The sequence below is a fragment of the Poecile atricapillus genome, chromosome 2 (genome assembly GCF_030490865.1).
Source record: "Poecile atricapillus isolate bPoeAtr1 chromosome 2, bPoeAtr1.hap1, whole genome shotgun sequence".
Classification (NCBI taxonomy): domain Eukaryota; kingdom Metazoa; phylum Chordata; class Aves; order Passeriformes; family Paridae; genus Poecile; species Poecile atricapillus.
The window spans coordinates 82,182,800-82,204,825 of NC_081250.1; the positions used below are offsets into that span (position 1 = coordinate 82,182,800).

At 36.6% G+C, this 22,026-nt stretch overlaps 1 protein-coding gene across 1 annotated transcript in view; it reads right to left on the reverse strand.

The window, feature by feature from the left end:
* Positions 1–22,026, reverse strand: part of ADCY2 (adenylate cyclase 2) — a 283,051-nt gene that overhangs the window by 12,559 nt on the left and 248,466 nt on the right. Inside the window, exons 16-20 of the mRNA XM_058831650.1 lie at positions 21,852–21,989; positions 14,334–14,453; positions 10,671–10,855; positions 9,098–9,182; positions 2,211–2,369 (exon numbers count right to left, since the gene is read on the reverse strand). Of these exons, the coding sequence (XP_058687633.1) occupies positions 2,211–2,369; positions 9,098–9,182; positions 10,671–10,855; positions 14,334–14,453; positions 21,852–21,989 (687 nt within the window). The remainder of the gene's footprint in view (positions 1–2,210; positions 2,370–9,097; positions 9,183–10,670; positions 10,856–14,333; positions 14,454–21,851; positions 21,990–22,026) is intronic.

Consider the following 22,026-nt stretch of genomic DNA (forward strand, 5'->3'; position numbering starts at 1 on the left):
AACATCTGAAATTCTGCAAGTGATGTTCCTTTTACTGTCCCCTCATCTCCAGTGCCTAAAGATCTTCCTGGGATCGAGAAGGCAAACCAGTCTAATTCTATCCCTTGGAAGGCTATGGTGGTCAGCTTCTCTGGGGCAGAATTTTTGCTCTAAGTAAGGTGCTAGCTCCATCCTGTAGCTCATAAAGCACAATTCCTCTTGCTCAGTGATGGGCTTGCCAGTTAGCTTGCAGCAAAAAAGCTCCCAAGCACTTTTTACTAATAGAGAATCTGAAGGATAAAAGCATTAAGGAGAAAGCTGCAAAAGCCAGGTGCAGGTATATTTAATCCTGTCCCTCTTTCCTACTTTTCATTTTAGATTTGAGGCCGTCTTTCTCTCAACTGGAAAATAACCTGTCTTGTATCCAGCATGCAGAAATCCAGCATAAGCAGAAACCCAGCTCCGGAAGTTCTAGTAAAGCAAACAAACCTTTATTATTTGGTCTGAAGGAACTTTGCTTTTGGTGTATTAGCACTAGTCAATGTATATACTGCTATAATGGTCATTTGAAACTACAGTCCCGCTGCTCCCCATTAGCATTCATCCACTCACTTTTTCCCTTTTCATTTCTTCTGCCTGCCTTCTTTTTCAGCAGCACACTTTGTTTTCCCTTTTCTCCATACAGCTGCATGCAAAATATTAAGGGACGTAGTATTTTGAAATAGAATATTCATCTGTCTTCTTAATCTCGGAATTCGTTTTAAGTAGAAGAGAACACACATAAAACTATACTAACTTGAATGTTTGGAGCTAAGGAAAATGTGGACAAAATTCAATGTCACATCTGTTGACTTAGGTATCCACACAGAGAAAACAAAGGCGTAACTGCCCTAACGTCTTTAGGTGTATCTACATACACAACCTTGCTGACATTGAAACAAATCTAAAGACATGACAGATATTTTTATTTCTGAATACTATCAGAGATTTGAATGGGCCTTCCTTTGAAAACTGTAGAAAGAAACAAAACAAGGAACAACTTGAGTTTTTGGGTTTTTTTTAATGATTGTCATTAAAATTATGTAAAATAATTTTTACTTCACCTGACATGAGTTAGGGAGCTCAGCACATTACCATTTCTGTGCTTCATTAAATTAAATAAACTCATTCGAATCTAAGAATCTTAAGGAGTGGCAAGACAAATCCAGTAGTCAATACAAAGGTAAGCAGATGGTGTTGCACTGCTGGAGAGCTGAGGTAGAGTAGCACATAATCAAAAAAGCAATTTCCGGATGGTTTGCTGTGTTTCATGCCTTAACTAAGAATTGGAGCTGAGTCAACTTGGCTTCCAGCCAGCATCTTCACTGCATTCAAAGGCACCCCACAGCAATTTTTGTTCGACGTTAGCTACCAAATGAATATTTGCAGGGAATACTAAAGTACTGAAATGCAGTCCTGATTAGTACTGCTTAATGTAAACCACAGTGAAAGGGAAGAAAGTTGTTGTCCTTTTTGGCTCAGGAGATCAAAAATGAATCCCTATATCTGCCCTCTTTTGTTAGTTTTTAAACCATTATTTAGCATGCACAATTAAATCAAACTCTTACATTTAAGATCTCTATAGCTGTTACTCTCTCTAAATGGGTTTATTTATTTACTGATTTTTATTTTCTCTATTATTACTGTAAAGGAATATTAGGAGCAAATCTAGTTTCCAGGAGAGTAAAAATGGACCTTTTAGGTGACTTTTCTCGTGCTTGGATTAGGTCCATTAAGCAGTGAGTAAGCAGGTAATTCAGTGTTCAGAACATCTTTTCAGAATTAACATAGCCACTGGTTCAGGGAAAAGGTTAATTTTCACTCTAACAAACAAGCTCGCCAGTGAACAGGAAAATATTCAGAACCTGGTTTCAACTCTGATCATGGAGGAAAAAGTATCTGAATTAGTATGATTTAAAATTAAACACATGTTGATTCAACCATTCTGTTCTTCCTCTTCATCACCTATTTTTACTGTCCTTCAGTAGGCAAAGTGCACTGCCACTTAGGAAAATGTCGCCTTTTTATTTCTGGTTATTATGGTGCATTCAGTGCTGTAAAGCTAACCTTATAGGAAGGAAAGTCACTGTAATTTTATATTTTCACTATAAGGACCTACTGTTCAAAACAGCATTAAATGGTATTTCCAGGGTACTTTCTTACAGAGTAGAGGATATACAGAGACAGCTGACCTCATTCTTCAGGTTTCTTGCCAAGAAGTGTTCAGCTACGTGGGCTGGTAGCACATTCTCCAGAAGCACCCGATTTAGGTTCTCCATGGTTTCAATCTCCTCCCGCTCTTTTTTGAACTTGTTCTTCCACAAGAAGTCTAACCTACAGTAATATTCATTCTGTTACAAGAGGACACAGAAGTAAAAAAACAATAGGCATCTTGTCCTGTTGGAGGATAGGTTTAAGAGACAAAATAAGCACAGTACACAACCCCTACAATGCTATTATTTGGCTACTCAAATTAATTCCAAATCCCACAGAAGGCACACCCCAAGCATACACTTTGTGACATACATTTTATCTAATCTAACAAAAAGGCCCAGGAGAAAATAAGAAAAGTTGCAAGGTTCTTTAAACAATGGAAGATTTATTTATCTACTCTCAGACTTGAGTAGAAATTCATTCCAGAAATCAAACACTGTAATGGAAACAATTTATAGTTCTGCAACTTAATATTATTTCGTAAGTGTAGAATTTTACTTAAAATAATGGGCATTTCAGGAAGACCCTAACTTTTACTAACTTGAACTTACACCATGCAACCAGTCTGTCAAGAAGAAAACAGCCTATTGATATAATATACATTCAGTATATCAAATCATGATCAGACTATAAAAAATGGCCCAGTCAGTTAGGCCAACTCAGATGAGATTTGGTTTTGTTAGTTGCTTTTTTGTTCATTGGTTGGTTGCTTTTACATTCCTTTCTGTAATACTTTATCCTGCTTTTCTTTTTGTCCCTGAGTTTTCATAGTAGCTTTCTAGTAACCATAAGAACAATACCTGGAACCATATGAAAATACCTAACATCCTTGGAGTATCAGTATGTTTTGAGATCAAATTTCACTAGAAAGGTGGTGAAAAAGTAATAAAACTGCACTTTTGTGGAGCTCTCTCCACTTGCTTTCAATATTGTCAATGTATTGTCATAAATTCTGTGGCATTATTTCCACAGTAAAGCCTCCTCCAGCTTATCTCATCTGACCTGATAAAAATTAAGAGCTATTTCAATGTAGTCTTAATGATTTAACACTAGCAGGCAATCTCAATGTTATTAACCAGAAGAATATGATTATGACGACATCTTATTATAGAAAAACTTAAAAGTTTTGGATATTGTTAATAGCAGTCAGTAAGCATTGACCTAAAAAAGGAGAGTAGTCCTTCTGACTGGACAGTGGCTGCCACAGCTCAGAATGATTCACAGGCATTCTACTGAGATTACAGTAAAGATAAGAGTATAAAGTTGAAATTAGATGTATTAAAATGATTTGGCAAGCTTTTAAAAGGTAATGAAAGAAAAAACTGATTAAGCAAATACTGTATCTGCCAAATACTTTCAGGATGAAAAAAACAGTAAGAGGAAAATGAATCTGCCACTTAAATGCATAGAGAGAAATACACTCAGGTTTCCTTTAAATTGGTTGAAAGGGGCCAGGTACTATTTAAATATTCAACTACAAAACTGAAAGGAAACACCCATAACATGAAATCATTGTTAACATACTCTCTTTGTGCTGATACCTATACTAGGACATACTAAGGACAATACTAAGGATATAATTCAGACCTTAAATGCACTGCAAAAGAAATATTCTGGCTATTCTGATTCAAAGGTGACATTCTTCTGAAATAAAAGGCATCTTGACATCTTAGAATGGATGATTCTGCATCCCAGAAATCTGGACTTTGGATGTCAAATAAACAAAGAAGCTAGATATTTTAAATAATTATATATATTTAAATTAATATATATGGATATGGATTATATACGGATATTTTAAATAATTATATGTTACTAAAGGATATTTGCAAACTATAAGCAAAAGAAGAGTAGACAGAGACTTAAATACTTGTACAGACAATCATAAAGGTACAGAGAACCTGAGAACAGATTTCTTCAACAATTTGGAAATAGAATTTTATTGTTGCTCGGTCATTGTGCCTGTATTAAGTGGCAATTATCAAGCATGAGGTCATGATTAGGGATTTTTTCAGAACTGTCCACATGATGCAAGATACATGCAGTCACTTTTTCAGAATGTCTTTTATATATATATGCTAGATATTTATACATTCAATAATTTAAGATTAGTATAAATATAAATACACATAGAGGTAAATTCAAATGCCACCCACAATATTCATGAAGAAAAAATCCAATAAAACCCTGAGATGTCAAGATTCTTGGCGTAAATTGACAAAAGTAGCACAGATGGATGCTGAAATTAGATATCCATACATTGTACCAACTTTGTATTGAAAAGAAAAGGTTGTAGCTAAGTGAAATTTTCAAAAAAGATGTTGCTTCTTTAAAAGCTAATATCAAACAGATAATTTTTTTATTACCTTACTATTTACTTAATTAAATTTAGGCTGCTCCAAAAAAGGGCAAAGAGATCAGAAAATAAAAATCAGAATGTATTCTACAATTTGGTTTGAAATTAGAAAAGTCAGCATATCATATTTCCAAGAGAGAAAAGCACTGGCTTATTAACTTTAAATTGTGGGTTTGGTTTTTTGTTGGTTTTTTGTTTTGTTGGTTTTGTTTTTGGTTCTTTGTTTTGTTGTTGTTGTTGGTTTTTTTTTTGTTTGTTTGTTTCCATTATATGAAACTTTCGGTGGATATCCTGATCAGTCAAAACAGTGTTTCAGAGAACTGACAAATGGTACAGATATAAGGCAAATATCTGGAAAAGAAGAAGGAACAATAGAGCAAGGTACTTCATAAAAAAACAGTGAATGGTAAGGAAAAGAGCTATTTAGACATACTGGCTAAAGTTGGTACAATTGGAAGAGTTTACATACTTTCGGTAAACATGCCTCCATCTACTATAAAGAAGTAAATGGTCATGTGACTAGCAGTGAAATTCAAAATAAGTTTTCATTGAATTCTTTCAGAAGAGGCTTTTGAAGAGATTATTTTGCTCAAAAAGGGAAGAATTTCCTCACAAAATAAAAGCTCACAAAAAAAACCAGAACAGAGACAACAAAGAAACAGTTTTTACAGTTCAGGGAAACTGCCACAAGCACCTCAGCAGTAAAACTACCAGTGAAATTCAGTGTGGATAACTACAGTATAATCAATCATGGAAAAAAATTACAGCCAGCCTACACAGTAATGGGACACAGTATTTTAGGTACTGTTGAGAAAGGAATTCACAGGTTATGTCAATACTGGATTGTCGCCCTGAAAACTCAGCTTCTGAGCTTGCTGACATGGTTTTCTAAAGACTTTCCCAGGACAGTAACTGTAAACATAGATATGTGTACATTCTTTCTGTTACACGTCTTGTGATGGGCATCTCTCATGGCCAGTGCAGTGAGAAAGTGTTATCCTGACCATCCAATCCCTGGCCATGGTCAGAAGCCTATAAATCCTGGGGGGAAAAATAAACTTTCTCTTTCTTTCACCGCACCTCGACCTGTGTCCGTGTGATCTATTCATCTTCAGCGGCAACACTGGATTCAAAGCAGATTATAAGAGAGATTCAGTACTTAACAGTGTTTAAAGGTGAGCACACTCCTTACACAGTCAAGCCCACACCAATCTGGATTCTCCTGGGAAGGGTGGAAGGGTCGCCATTCTCAACACATGGTCTGCCTGTCACCAGCCCATTATCAAGTAACTCTAGGGGTCTGTATGCAGGGTGAAATGAGTCACTGCATCTCAGTGTCAGGAAATGGTTGTTGCCTGTGCTGGCAGGGCCATCAAAAAAACCAGTTTTGCTTTCTCCTCACTTTTGTCTGTTCACTCTCATTCTTCTGGCACAAGCATTGCTGTAGCCATGCCATAAATCTTGAAAATAGATCTGGCTCAAAACCAACCATTTCTGCAGGGTTAATTTTTAATCCTGAACATTTCCCTATTTTGATCCACTATACACCTTCATGGTGAGCTGTTCCAGTACAAGTGAGAAGACAAAAGGATAAGAATAAGCAGCTGAGGGAAGGTCTACTTCTTCCAGTTTAGCTGTGCAGCTAAAAGGATTAAGTAGGCTCATAAACCATGTAGTGATATACTAACTCTCCCTCTCTTCATCCCCACTGAACCACAGGCACTTATCCCTTGCCTCTGCTTTTGATTCAGGAGAGGCATCTCTGTGACCAGTGGTGAGCATGTTCACAAGCTAGGCTTGCAGGAAAGCATCCACTTTTTGTTTGGATGAACTTTTTGGTTACTCATCCTGGGAACAGAAGAGCACCCATGGCAGCTGAAGGGAAATGGAAAGGCCACCCTTTTCATCAGTGGCTATTATCTTTAGCATTTTTAAAATAGTCAGATACCATAAAAACAAAAAGTAGCAATAACTATCAGAGAAATTACTTGTATATTACTCTCTGTGGAAGAAGGGTAAGGAAGAATTTAACTTTGTTGACACTGCCAGGATGGCTCAACAGCATCCTGCAGGAGCCACTCAATGAAAGTAGAAAAGAGGAAGTTTAAAAGCAGAAAGACAGACACTATCACATGAATTTTTATCAAACTGTGAAATTCATTATCAGTGTTGGGAACACCAGGAAGATAAAATGGGTTAAAAAGGGATCAGACAGTGAAACAGAAAGCAGAACAGCCAATAGCAATTAAACGCAGCCACAGAAATACCAACTGGCAGAAGGTGGAAAGTATATGTCCTTGGAAGGGTCACTCTATGCAGGTTAATTTCCTCCCCTATTTTTTTCCAAGCATTTGCTACCAATCAATATCACCAACATGACAGGTCTTATGCCAGTTATGTATTAAAATTAGTTCATAACATTTTCCAATAATATTTAGACTTTGCTTAAGAGTGTTTGAAAATGCAGAAGTTTTTTTCTCCTTCTTTAAAGGAGAATAAGTTAGCAGAAAAATCGAAAGCAAAAGGCTGAAGAAATACAAATAAGTGTTATCATGACAAGGATCATGGACCTACAGCTCTGAAAATGAAGACTTTTTCCATTGCACGATCATTTCTTAGTTGGTGTGACAGAGAACACCTGTAGCTATGGGCAAAACAAGCCTTCTTGCTGATCTGACTGAACCCACCAAGATATCTTTCCCAGTGAAGATGATATTACTTCTCTCCTTTATTCTTGGAATTGTGCCTTCTGCCTCCATCTGAAACTTGGGCTGACAGGACTAAAGATTCTCCACTGATGCAATGAAGAACTTACCCCTCTTTCTGAAGGAAAGTAGCTGTTCTCTAGACCCACTCTGTCACCACCATCAAATGAACAAACTCTAATGTGCTGCTGGTGACAAGGCAGATGAAGAAAGTTATTTCTAAATCAAGAAGGATGTTCCCCACTACAATAAATACTGCAGAAACTGCCAGATAAGAATTTTTTGTGTAGTAACCTGCATTGCCTGCATGGCAATTTAAATGTCAGTCATTACCTTTTGAGGAATTGTAATGTAAATGAATGATTTAAGGACAGTCTGGAATAAAGTCCTTCCCACGGCTGCAGTCTGTGGAGGCTCAGGCTGTTCATGAGATCTCACATGGATCTCACAATGCCTCTTCCATTTCATTAACCCTGTCTTGTGCACTGCATTGTTCTGGCACAATGGTCTGGAACTGCAGCTTTTAACCATGAATCCTGTACAGGCCTGAGGATTTAGAGAAAAAATGGCCCTTGCATCTTCCCTCAGCTTAGTACAGAGTAAGACCATTGACATCACATTTGTTCTGGAAAAGCACAACTGGGTAATAAAAAGAGTAGTTTCCTGTTGAGTCACAGTTTTAGTGCAACTGTGGCCTCAGCATGTTGGGAAGGTAGAATTAGAAAGAAATTATAAATATGACTCTGTAGCCAGAAAGGCTAAGGAAGAAATACAAATGAAAGAACAGTTTGAATAATTCAAAGAAACCGGGCTGGTATGGCAGAACACATTCTTTCCCCCAATAAAACTAAGCTGAGACCCCTCTTCCCAGCCTTATAAGGAAAGGTCTAAAGGACCCTGAGATAACTAAAAATATGCAAAAGCAGCGATTTCTATAGGTTGCACCCAAATGTTACTGTATTAGTATACTTAGACAGATTGGTCAGTGAAGGATTAGAATATTCAATGTGTAGGTTATATAAGTAATTGTAAAAGAGAGTTCTCTCTCTTGGTCTCTCTTGGCTCTCTCTTAGCCCTCTTGGTTCTCTTGTTTCTCTTAGCCCTCTTGCCTTACGCTTTCTACACTCTTGCTGCTCTCTTTTTCCTGCTCTTCTTTATCCTCTTTTTCCTGGCTCTCTCACTTCTGTTCTGTTACTCTCTTTCTTAGCAATCTTAAGTCTTGAACTCATGTATTCATATTTTACCCCCTTTTGTATTTTTCTCTCCGAGCCTGCTTTGAGCTCTATCTGCTGGCTCATAGCAGGCTCTATCTCTCTCTCTCCCACACCCTGAAATAAACTACTAACATCTAACTCGATTATAGAGGTCTCTGCCGTGTCTCAAACCATCCACCCCAAAGCATCTCCTACATCAGCATGTGGTACACTTCTGTGTGAATGCTATATTGCTTCTGTGTCTGCACCAAATTGTAATAACTGTGAGGAAAATAGCTTGCAATTAAGCAATCAGGGAGACAGCAGATGGATGCAGACAGATGGGAGCAAACCAGGAAGCTACAAGTCAGTATTGGTCAGAATGACAAGCAATAGTCACACAGTACACTATCAGAATAATGTCAGTGATGGTTACTGGTGAGTTTTAAGGGTGTATTGGAAGGCAAGAAAGAACATAGATGCTCCTGACACTCCTTTGCAAGGCTATGGGAAAGAACAGGATAAAGGTGCTTCTTTGAGAAGGTGACAGACTGCATGTGGCAGTGGCAATTGTGTCCACTGGTGCAGGTGAAGAGAAGTGTGCATCTTACCTGTCTACCCAAAACCAGTAATGTGATGAAGAATATGAATAAGGAAATTGAGCCCATTGTCTTCAGGTCCTTCAGTATTCCTGGCCTATAAAATAAAAACATAGGTAAAGCAGGCTGCTTGAAAGTTATTACTTCATTATTACTTCAAGCACAAAAGTAAGACCACAATTTATACGTACTACTTTCTGGTATATAAACTAAAAGTATTTAAATATGATATGCTATATTATTTGATGAAATATCATTATTTATATTATGTAACTTTAAATAATTCTACTACATTCTCCTCAAATGTGCCTACGCTTTGAAGTCCAATAATAATATGACAATTTAGGAAAAATAATATCCTTTTTTACTTGCAAATGGAGAGCACTTGTAGCTTATTCTATACAAGTAGAATAAAAACAGATTTTTAATGCAATAACACTATTTCCATCATAGAGAGCTCAACCATATCCAATGAATATGAAGAAACAGAAACTAAAGCACCTAACTGCCAAGATACCTCTTCACCTGAGAATTTCAGGAGGCACAAACTAGATCTTGCACAGTTTATTAAAAACTCTGTTTTCACAGAAGTCACTAAAGGTAATGGGAACAGTTCACACTAGAACTTTCCTACTCATGCCACTGACACAAGAACCTTGCTGGGAGATTTAGGAAGGAAAATACCAACAGACAGCTTAGACTGACAAAATCAAAGCTGCCAAAAGCACAAGCTCAATCCAACCTGTCCCCAGGTTCTCCACACCATACCCTTTCCATTAATAAAATGGAAACAAAGACCTGGGTTTGTTAATGTAGTCTTTAGATTTAAGTGCAAAGAAAACCTACACATTTTTTTTTTCTTTTAGATTATTTTTCATTTGACATCCTTCTCCATGATTGTTACAGCACAGAAAAAATTATATTGAAACTACACTCTCAATATCCAGGTTTTCTGATGTGGCATATGCCATACACTTGGCATACACAGAAGAGAACCACCTCTTTGTTTTGAAAATGCGGTAGAAATTACAGCTGTCCAAAAATTATTTTACACAGGAATAACAGGATATGGAGTCATAATTTTGGTCTTACCTATAACAAAGATTTCAGCAGTCTCACTAAAAACTAAAGATACAAATAGATAGGCACAGCAAAATAAAATAAAAAAATATCCAAACTGTTGGTCTACTAATTTTTTCAATTTCTAAGACTTAATTTGGAAACATTTCAGACTATGTACTAGTTCTGGGGAAGCCGATTTTCTTCCATTTTTAGCAAATATGCCCTGAAAACCTTAATCATGTGCAGCCTGAGGCCCTAACAAACATGATGATGATGTCTTTGCAACATCCTCTATGACAAAAATGCAAATTAAACCATACTCTATTTCCTGTAGTATGTGATTTAAATGCCTTGTCCAGACTTACTTAATTCTAATTTATTCTAATCACAAATCAAATTAACTGCAGGAGGACAATGATTTTACATTGTGACTCAGATTACATAGCCAAACACGTATGTTCCATGACATAAGAACTACCATGGGTAGTATTTAACTTCAGAAAGACTGGAGTTAGCCACCTACCTTCTGAGAGGTGCCATTGCATACATAAATTTGCTGTAGTCATCCAGCATGGGCCCATGACTGTGCAGAAGGATAACATTGTAGCCCACCAATGCAATCAACATTATTACCATTTTCAACTCATAATTTATCCTCAGGAAAACAGAACAGGAAATGAGCCCTAATATGCAGCTGTATATAAAATACTGGCAAAGAGAAATCAAATGGAAAAATATTTAGAATTTGGCTCTTGAGTAGGAAATCATGCATAATAAAATGTTCAGGCTACTTTAAAAAACAAACTATTGTCTGACCACTGAAGTGTGCAATCTATCACAGTCTGGGACACTATGGTTTATAGACAGCCAATAAAAAAAAATTTATGGTCCCTAATTTTATCCCTTTGACACATTTGATTTACTCATCTCCAATTGTGGGATACCTCTGCTGGTGTTGAAATCTAATGTAGGAGTCTGCTGCCAACAGATTGACATAAGATTTATTCCTGTTACACTGTAAAATTTTCGTTCATCCTTGAGTTCCAGGATTGCCCTGTATGTCTTGCTAGCATTTGGGTCAAGGCAAAATGTCTCAAGGCCTGAAAACAATAATTTCATTGCCTATATTTGCAGTTTTTATAAAAGTGATGCAGTACACAGTTGTTACGAATCTCATACATATGCAATTTTACAAACTCTAGAAATACAGCTAGGATAGGAAAAATAGAAAGCTATTAACAGAGCCTATGCATAATATAAATATAAAAAATCCTTTTCCCAAATCCTGTAGAGCAATAACCATATAAGAACACATTCAATTGCTAAAGAAAAAAGGCTTTTCTTTCCTACGTCATATATATCAACAAAAATATGTACAGTTGAAGTTTTTTTCCTGGAAAAATGTTTTCTCCTGATACTTTCTGGAAATTGATTACGGCATAAAAATTAATGATACAACGGGAATCATCTCTAGAATCATTATCTTAGTCTTTAATGCACAACCCCTTTGCCAGAAATTCTTCCTGAAAATTACAGTCTGGCACCCTGCAAGGAAGTTTTTTCCTGAAACTACAAAGCATTCTATTTCTAGTCATGCCGTTTTCAGACTACTGTTGACTTGTTGATGGCAGCACTTTTGACAGAGCCTAAATCACTGGATACTAATTTTGGAAGTTCACTAAGATGGATAATTTTCACAGCACACATCAGGCAAAATTTATCTCAATCTTTGTTGCTACTGTAATTTGCTTGAAGATCTGATTGAAATAAGAAATAGATAGAACTATTGTTCAGAATCACCAAAAATAAAACTTCTCTGATAGCTGCATTACAGAGGAGGTCACACTCCAAATTCAGTGTTACATAAAAATAGCAGCATCTTTTTTCGAGTCAGTAAGGCATTCTACTGTTGAAATCAGTTTTCCTAAAAGAAACAAGGAGAGGCAATCTAGAATACATAACTGGATACTGTCTGACAAAGACCCAGAAATTTTCAAGTGGAACAGTCTCTGACAGTGTTCTGTAAGAATACAGAGAATAGATTGAAAATTTCAAACAAGGGTAGATGAATTAGACAAGAGTGGCACAGCCACACATTTAAGAATGCAGACCTTGCATTGCAATGTAGTATTTCAGTAAGAAACAAGCAGAACTGGAGTGTCTGGCAATCCACAGAGCAGTGAAGCTGAGCAGGTGCAGGCCCCTGCTTAGTGCATTCCTCAGCCACAGGATAACCCCAGCCAACTAAGCTTAGCCAACTTTTCACCACCCAGGAGCCTGTAGACAGCTCCCACTTGGTACCCAGTGTGATGCCACTTCTGCAGCCTTGGCTTTATACGGCAGTGCAACAGCAAGCTCTCATGGATGTCCCTTTTGTCTGACAGCTGAAGCAGTGAATAGAAATACTTCCTTTTAAAAAAATCCTCTAACAGCTGAAAAGAAGAAAATGCTGTGTAATCTCTACACAGACAGAATCTGCACCTCATGCTGTACAAATCAAGATTCTCAGTATCTGAAGGGGAGTGACTTCATCTATTCTCTTTTTCTTTCTTTTGCTAGCTAATAAATATATTTTAACCAATACCTTACAGACTCTGAGTGTCTTTCTTACTGGGATCACAGGTCTGGTGCCTTGCAGCACCAAGATCCAGCCCAATGCATTTGGTCTCTTCTCGTAAAATTTAAGACCTACAGTTCTGTGGGTATGAAGATCTTTAATGAAGTAAGAAGGAATTCTACTCCCATACTTTTCTATAGAAAAAACTTTAGGACAAAGTAATTTTCCAAATTTTGTAAAAAAAATTCCTAGTCAAATAAAACACATTCCAAAATTGCATCTTTTAGATGTCAGTATTATAACTTTTATTTATTTAACATGTGGAGGTGGCTGTACTGATATCAGATGATACTTTGTCCCAGGAGCAGATATACACATTAACTGCTATTACATGGAAACTACAGAAGCATCATAGCAAAACTAAACAAAACTAAACACAAAAATGTTACTATAATTTATTGAGGAGTCTTTGCTAAATCTTTTTAAAAAGTAAGCTATACTAATCAAAAAAGTAATTTTGGGAGGTAGAGAAAGAGGCAAATCAATTACTTTGCTTCAAAATGAACTTAATTCAATTGGGGCTAAAGTAATTCCTGAAGCTCTTATGTACTCAACTTAGATAATGTAGTCAATAGATGTCAGGTTTACTATCATAAGTCACATAAAGTTTATTGACATGAATAAAGCTTAAAACTAACACACAGATTCAAAATAACATATTTTTAACAATAACAATGATAATAATGTCAGAAGTGAAATTTTAATATAATTTTTATGCCAATCTATCAAAGAAAAAATTTTCTAGATGGAAGAATTTGTTTTAATACTTTAAGAGCTATAAATCCTGAAATCAGGACACACCATTTTGGTAATAGCCTCATTTTTTTCACCATAGAGATGAAATAAACTCCCTTCTCCTCTTGCTGCTACCAGCTTATTCACCCAAACCCAGCTGACCCATTTTGACACAATATATGGCTTGTTTTTTTCAGCTGCAGGTCTTTTGTAATCCTTTTAAGAATCACTGCTCTCTAGGACACAGCTCCCACTTTTTTGCAGCTATGTCTTTCCCCCTCTTCCTGTATATCATTGTGCTTTTGGTTCATGTTACATCATCTTCTTCAGATCAGTTCAGATCTCTGAAGCAGTTTATATAGTGGTACATTAAAGTTTTATTTCCACCCTCTCACACCATTTCTTACCAAATATGCAGCAACAATTTCACACTTGATGAAAATTGTGAATATTTTCAGGTCAGTCACCTGAAAAGATTCCCACCATGGGAAACCTGCTTGCAGACTAACCTGGCTTTCAGTGCACAGTCTGCTTTGCAGATGCTGTGTGTTATCTTGATATTTTGTGATGTATTAGCACAGGTGACTTAAACTTCCTTGTTATTATTCTGTTTCCTGCTTTTTAAATCTGACATTTATTAAAACCTGTATTTTCAGAAGTACTAATCTCATTTAACTTCCCACTTATTTCAAATGCAGTTGCAGCTGGCTAAAAAAAAATCAAGCTTTTACTGCAGTCTCAGAAATGGGTTGGTGTTTAACTTCAAGCAGATCTGGTAACACTCAATTTAGTGTAATTGTTGTAAACAAATAAAGAAATGTGAAATGAACTTACCGGTAGGAAAAAACAGTTATTTTGTATACACCACTGTGTCTGATTACTTGAATCAGGTAAACTTGCATTTGATGAATTAAGAACTGAAGGAAAAACTATCACAGAATTATCTAGGAAAAACTAGAAAAAAAAACATATAATCCATTAGCATGACAGCTGTTTAAGGTCAAAATAGAGAATAGAAATATAGAAGCAGAGAAAGCCTTGCATGTAAACATTTAACTTTGGCATTTCACTATTTTTTGCATTTTAATTTGAAATAGGAAAAGGAAGATGACACACCATGATTACTTGTTCCTCTATTCTCAAACAAAAACAACTTTGCTAACCTTCATCTGACACTTTCAATTTGAATAAAAGATAAAAGTCTCTTTTTTATATTACTTTCATATATCAGAAGCTCACACATCCAAGAGACAATGATGAAATATATTCAATATGAATTATTCCTGTGTTTACCTCAACTTAATGTCCTATTTAAACACAGGAAAAATTAGAGAAAAAACAAGAAGTCTTCACTGAAGTTGGTTTACACAAATGCAATAACATAATAATGCTGACATTAATACAAGGACTAATGTAATTGAAACAGAAAAGGGAATCCAGTTATCTCTTGGGTCATTCAGCCAGTTCTTGGTCAAATTCAGCCAGTAATCACACAGGAAACCACTTCACTTGGAGCAACTAAATTTGGGTCAAAACAATTTATTGATTTACTAACATTAGATCTGGTCAGTCATAGATCTGTAAAGCCAGGTCTTGGAAACATGCAAGGACAGAGACCCACAATCCCCCTTGGCAGCAGTCAGCAATGTACATGCACAGTGACTTCTTTTATCTTTCTAAAGACTATCCACCCTCCCATGTCACCACCTGTGTTGAGTGCCCTTTGATATGTTTTATAGCTCTGCGGAGAGGAGTCTGAAGCCATTCTCTCTCAAACTCCCCTTCAACAGAGCTACAAGGTTGTGGATTTGCAAAGGTTATCAATACACCACCTACTACCAAAACCAAGCTGGCAATCACCTATGTTTATGCAGTTGCACTTTTGTGTTCTCTTGATTTGCTAACATAACTGTGCATGTGAAATATGTATTGTGCATATAACATATTTGCTAACATAACTGTGTATGTGAAACTACATATAATTAACCTGCCATCAGTGAACTACAAAGTTGGGATCAAGATCAGTATCAGAAATATAACAGATAAACCATGAAAACAGACCCTACAAAATGTTAATAAATACCTACAGATTTTGAAAAATCCTTCTGTAACTGGTCCCAAAGAGCTCTAATGCTGTACACATGCAGAGAGTTACATGTACATCTGCCTATTCCCACACAAGATATGTGGGTGAAATGCACACACTCCCTCTTCTGGGAATGCAGGTTCCCCTACTGGCACATGCTGCTGAAAGTAGATGGAGATACTCTAGTTTTATGTGCACCTGTGCAGCTCCCTGCAAGCTGTCAATGCACATGCTGGAGAGAGGTCCCTCTGAGTTCGTGTGCAGGGACAAACCTGAGCAGTGGTCCCTGCTTGTCCCAGCCCATGCTGTTGTCTGCCCATTTGCGTGGTAGGCAGGTCACAGTATCCAACAGGCAGGCTGCTCTTGCTGGCTGAGGCAGAGGTGTGATGCCAGAGAAGTGACTTATGACAGCGTCAGAATAGTATTTTGACAATCATCTGTTTCCACTCACAGCTCTCTGTCTCCTGTTACACATTTCAACATTGCCCAGAGAGGTTGTGGAGTCTTCCGCACTGGAAATATTCAAGAACCATCTGGACACAATCCTGTGCCATGTGCTCTAGGATGACCCTGATTGAGGAGGGAGGTTGGGCCAGATGACCCACTGTAGTTCTATCCAACCTGATCCATTCTGTGATTCTGTTTCTTTTATACTTCTTTTCACACTATTTCCTTCTTTACTTAAGGATTTTTTGAAGTAATTTGCTTACTTTTTAAGCCAGCTGATGGTCATCTGCCTCGTTTAACAGGAACAATTTTGGGCAAAAGCCCTTCAGACAACTTTGAGGATTTATTGCCCTTCCCTCCCTCAGCTATTTAATAGATTTTGTTAACAAGGGCATATGCTAAGGGAACTCACATCACACTAACAGTGCATATACTTTTTCTATAAACATGAAATATTCAGTTTCAGAATCCCACCTTATGCATGTCCCCAGAACAAAGATTATATAATATGAAGAACTCAAACACAATTATATTATAGAAACACATATGGCATGCATATTTATATATGTTAATTTATATTTAAGCATTTTAATTTGGGTTTTTAACTTTTCACAAAGCATTTCTGACCTATAAATGTTACATGTATACACAGAACACTATGAAATAAGGTATACCTATGCATATATTAATAAATATAAAAAGGGGGAAAAAAAAGGATATGAAAGTGTTGTCACCTGCCATGAGCAGGTGACACTACTTATTTCTGAATGATGTGTTTGCACTTGTCTTTCTTGTCTCTCATCAGTTATCTATATCTGCTGTCATGCTTTGAAGATACATATTATTCTTCAACATAGTATTTTTTGTAAGAGTAGGTTCAGTCCTACTAAGCAGTGACACCTACTCAAATTACTCAAATGAAAGCAGTATTTTTTATGAATACCAATGTTTGTCAGGGAACATCTGAGCATGCTACCATTACATTCTTATTTTAACTTCATATATTCTAACAGTTTTTTTTCTCTTCTTGTGTTCACATGATCTGCAATCCTCAGTTGTGAGTTTTCTGCCTCACATAATGAAAATACCTGCTTTCAATGGGAGCCATGTGGTGATAGACCCTCCCCTCAAAACATGGGATAAGAAAATTAGTGCATCTCTCATCTGAAAACAGCAACATAATACACTAGTTTAGATTTCATTAGAAAAGAAGCCATCTTTCTCACTGAGGTATGAAAGTACTTGGATGTAGAATGCATATCACAGCTTCCTTTGAAAAATGCCAGTTGGTCTGGCAGTTGAGTCAGGACTTCTATTCCCAGTTCCTCACAAGAATGCCCCAAGAATAGTGTAAAGAATCCCAAATTCTGGTATCATTCCCTCTCTTCCCAGGCTTAAAAGGAGAGATTTAAGGACAGCCTGAAATGATAAGTTCCTACCAAGACTATTATGCACTTTTACCAAATAAAGGTGATACTGAGGTATCAGCAAGTTGTAAAAGGACAATGAAAATCCAGAGAGTACTGAAATGCATTTAGCAGAATTTTTAAAGCATTTTGCCTCAGGGTTTGTACAAGGCCTCTTAACATCACAGTGCTCATGCATCTGTTATTTGGTGTCTTGTGGCATATGTCTTGTTAACAGTCAAATGGACCAAAATAAAATTGCTCAATAATTTCTTTTTTATGATGTTTGTGTGCCAAGTGAAAACGCATAACTATCTTTATGCCACCATGTATTCAATTCCTAGCCCCCTGTAGATGCAATATGTAGTCGCAAGTCACTGTCTTGCTCAAAGCTCCCACCAACAGGGGAGATGAGGAGCCTGCTGGCCCTTTACAGACTCAGACAGCATGATTTTTGTATTTGACAGATATGGAGAGATGCTCACTTATAAAGGCAGTGACAACATGACTCTCTCTTCCCACACCCTTGAAAGAAACCAGAACTGCTGTAAACATTATTTCAGAGCAGTGTGTCACCTGCTAGCGCATCTCTGCAAGTCTAGTGTACCTAGATTGATACTGATTTTTTTCAAGTTCCTTAAATCCTGTCTATAATCTAGAATAGATTTGTGACTGGGACCTGTGAGTACCACTTAAATGAAATTACTTCAGCTGTGCTTTCTCTTTCCAACCTCGAGGCCAGGTCAACCTCTAGGCAGTGTCTGTTTATTCTTCTTGAAAATATGCATTAGGCACCATCTGAAACAAAGGGTCTTCAATATACCAGGCACTGTGGGGATGTATAATTAGAGTGTATCTGCCAAAGAGCTTGACAATTAAAAATACAAGGTCAGCAACAGAGTCAGCTGCACTAAAAGGAAAGTATATTAAAGAAATTAACTTTCCACTATGAGAATGAAAGCAGGTTTGATTATTTGTCATTATTTGAACATAAGATATAATTCATGACTTAGAGGAGGCTAATGATTGCATCATTTAAGGCTGCTTGTGCTCACAGATGTACATTAACCAATGGAGCAAAAATAATCAAACTTCTTTCAGTATTCACATTTCTAAACGTGTTCCTTAGGAGGGAAAAGCCCAGTTGCCAAAATTCACTGGATGAAAAGACAGGAAAGCAAGTAATATCTACAAAATGGCCACAGAGATTATCAGAGGGCAGGACTACCTCTCCAGTGAAGACAAGCTGAGAGAGCTGGAGTTGTTCTGCCTGGAGAAGAGAAGGCTCCAGGGAGACCTTAGAGCACCTTCCAGTACCTGGAGGGCCTATAAGTAAGATGGGGACAAACTTTGTAGCAGGGTCTGTCATGGTAGGACAAGGGGTTATGGTTTTAAACTAAAACAGAGTGAATTCAGATTAGATACAAGGAAACATTTTTTTATGATGAGAGTGGTGAGGCACTAGAACAGGTTTCTCAGGAAGGCTGTGGATACCCCATTCTTGGAAACACTCCAAGTCAGGTTAGTCAAGGCTCTGTGAAACCTGATTTAGTTGAAGATGTTCCTGACCATGGCAGTGAGGAGTTGAACTGAGTGACCTGTTAAGATTCTTTTTAACCCAAACTATTCTATGATTCTAAGATCCTGAATCCTAACGCTGGTAGTTAGAGTAGTCAAGAGTACGACAGTACAACCCTGAGATTTTCCTGGGCCATGTGCTTGAAGAAGAAGTCACTGAAATCAAGAGCTGTTGCAGGACTCTTTTATCATGCTGTATTCTTTGAGATCACATGAATCCCAGAGGATGGTGAGGCACAATCATTTGATGTATTGCATACAGTCATTCATTCAGCTTCCAAGTATTGACCCTTTGCAGTCATGCACTCCTACAGTCACTCTGGGCCACCTGGATTGCTCCATGCAGGATACTTTCTTGATCAGTTTAAAGCAGGTCAGCTTGACAAAAAACAGCTTTCCTCAGCCACTCATAGATGTCCTACTATCTACATAGCACTATATCCAATGCTTACCCTCTCCCTTCAGCTCAGAACTATTTGATACTTAAGTGACATTAGCTGATTTTTAACTTCCCTTTGCTGATCAGGACTACATGTCTCAAACCTGAACAAGAGATTTAGACTAATCTCTTTAGCTAATTTCAAATAAAATTGCACCCCTTGACCATGAAGACTGAGTTTTATTTGACATTTTGGTTTTAACGATGATTTATTAGGTGTAGCATGGTTAGATACTTTTTATCTCCATTAAATCTTAATGGCTACATTTTGCCTTTTTCTACTGAAATGGTTCATGGAAGTAAATGCAGTTAGCGGACTCTACTATTAAATGCATGTTGCTTGGAGACACAATAACGATACTTCAGAATCTCTCCCACAGTTTGCTAATGCAAATTTCACAATCACATTTAAAGTCATTTTTGCTAGTCAAACTATTAATGTTTGGTTTCAAGATGGGAATTGTACTTAAAATTATCATCTCATGAATATCATGGAACATGATTATTTGTAACACTGTAAAATTGCTGATAAGGTACGAAGACTTTAAAATACAGCCTATTAGGTTTTACTATAACATTCAGTCCGCATAAAATTGGACATGAGCCAATAAAATTAAAGCCTTTTCCTAAAAATTATGTAGTGAAAAACTCCTTATATTTTGATAGAATGCCTTTTACTACTTGAAGGCCAAATTTGAAGTTGGCTGTACACACTAATAGAACTTTAGTTTAAGCAAAAAGCAGTTTCTGACCATATCTCCTTTTAAATTTTTTAACTTAATAAATAACCATATGCATGAAATCTAACTCAATGTATACTTTAAACCCAAATAGGTTCTTTTTTTCCTTCTGATATATTTACAGAGTTCAAAATAAGAGAAAATCTAGCCTGATCTTCATTTTACAAATTACTAAATCTCTGAGGTTTATGCTGCCGTATAACTCGCATGCCTAAAGGTTATAGTTCAAAAAGGCATAGAATCTTCAGCTAATGGAGAATCAACATCTTTTCATAATAATTGCTTCAATTGCTAACTGCTTTCACTGGTGAAAAGTCAGTTTATATTCTCATTTTCAACCACTGCTTTTTTAAGTTTCTCCTCTCCCAGCCTTACACACTAAATTCAGTTAGGTGAATTTTAGATTTTGGAAATGGAATTGGTTTTGTTTTTCTCTGCTCTCCTTCAAAAAAAGTAGAAAAACAAAGAACAGAAAACCAACATTAACACGACTAGAAAAATTTAACAATAAAAAGGGAGAGAACACTACCAGAAATTTCAGGTGTTCACATTTAAAAGCCTATATTATATCATTTGGACAAGTTTAGTACTTAGTGTAACAAATGATTGACTAAGGTCCCCTGAAATGCAGGAAAACAAAATAAAACAGTGTAGGCATTATCAATCTCTAAGTCCTTTATGAATCCTAAGTAGCAAAATGCCAGCACTTCAAGGAAACATTAGAGTTGCAATTTCAAAAGCACTGAAATGTGACTCTCACTCACTTGAAATGTGAATAATATGTATGCATTGATATTGTGATGAAAACATTGCCTGAATAAATGTTAGAGGTCCCACTTTGCAGATACAGAACTGAACTGGAATACTTTCACAGGTTTATGAACAGAATCTGCCTTAGCCAACAGGACAAAACAAAAGAAGACTTTCGATCCCATGTACTGCTCATCCCATTAGACAACAGACCCTTCAGACTAAATGAGATTCATGTTTTAGGCAAACTAATGACAGATTAATCTATAATTGCTATAGTTGCAAAAGAATAGTAAAATTATATGGATTTTCTCTGTTAGGAGAGAAAAGAATGGGTTTAAATGACTTAAGTAGATGTAATCCCTAACGAATTTGTAGGTCAGTTCTTTTGAAGTTTTGACATTGAATTTTTTTCTTATTTTGAAAAAAGACAAGCATGTAAAATCATTAATGTATACATTATGATCATTTTGGAGTCAGCAGAAGAGCATCACAGACCTGAATAAAGCTTAGTTTGTTTCACACAAAGTGTTCCACAAATCCCATGAGGAGGTACTTCATTCTTTCAGCAATGCTGTTTTTCTAAGAGATGCATATATGACTAAGGAACTTGTGCAATTCAAATCTGGGATTTAATTGTTTTCTGTTCATTATAAAAAATATTTTTCTTTAACAAATTTAGCCAGGGTCTGAGGTCTTGTTGAGCATCCTGTTTGCAGAGGTCTCAATTACACAGCATGTTTTCTTTTGCTCTGCTTTACATTTCTGTCTCTGGCAATCGTTATCACATAGGTTCCTGGTATAGCAATGGGCCAGAAATTTAACATCTAAAAAAATGCTAAATAACAACAACAGCAAATCTTAAATGGACAAAAAATCAGAAAAAAATACCCCTTTTTCTCTTACCATGTTGAATACAGCCATGGTTAATATTATAGCAGTGGTTGTCAATGTGAGAGTGATCCTTGGCCAAGGACGGTTTGCAATTATTCCAGATGATTTCAGGATCCACAACAACAAAGCTGATGCTTTCTTGCTACATCGCTAAGTGCAAACAGTTTGAAAAAAAAGACAAGAAAAA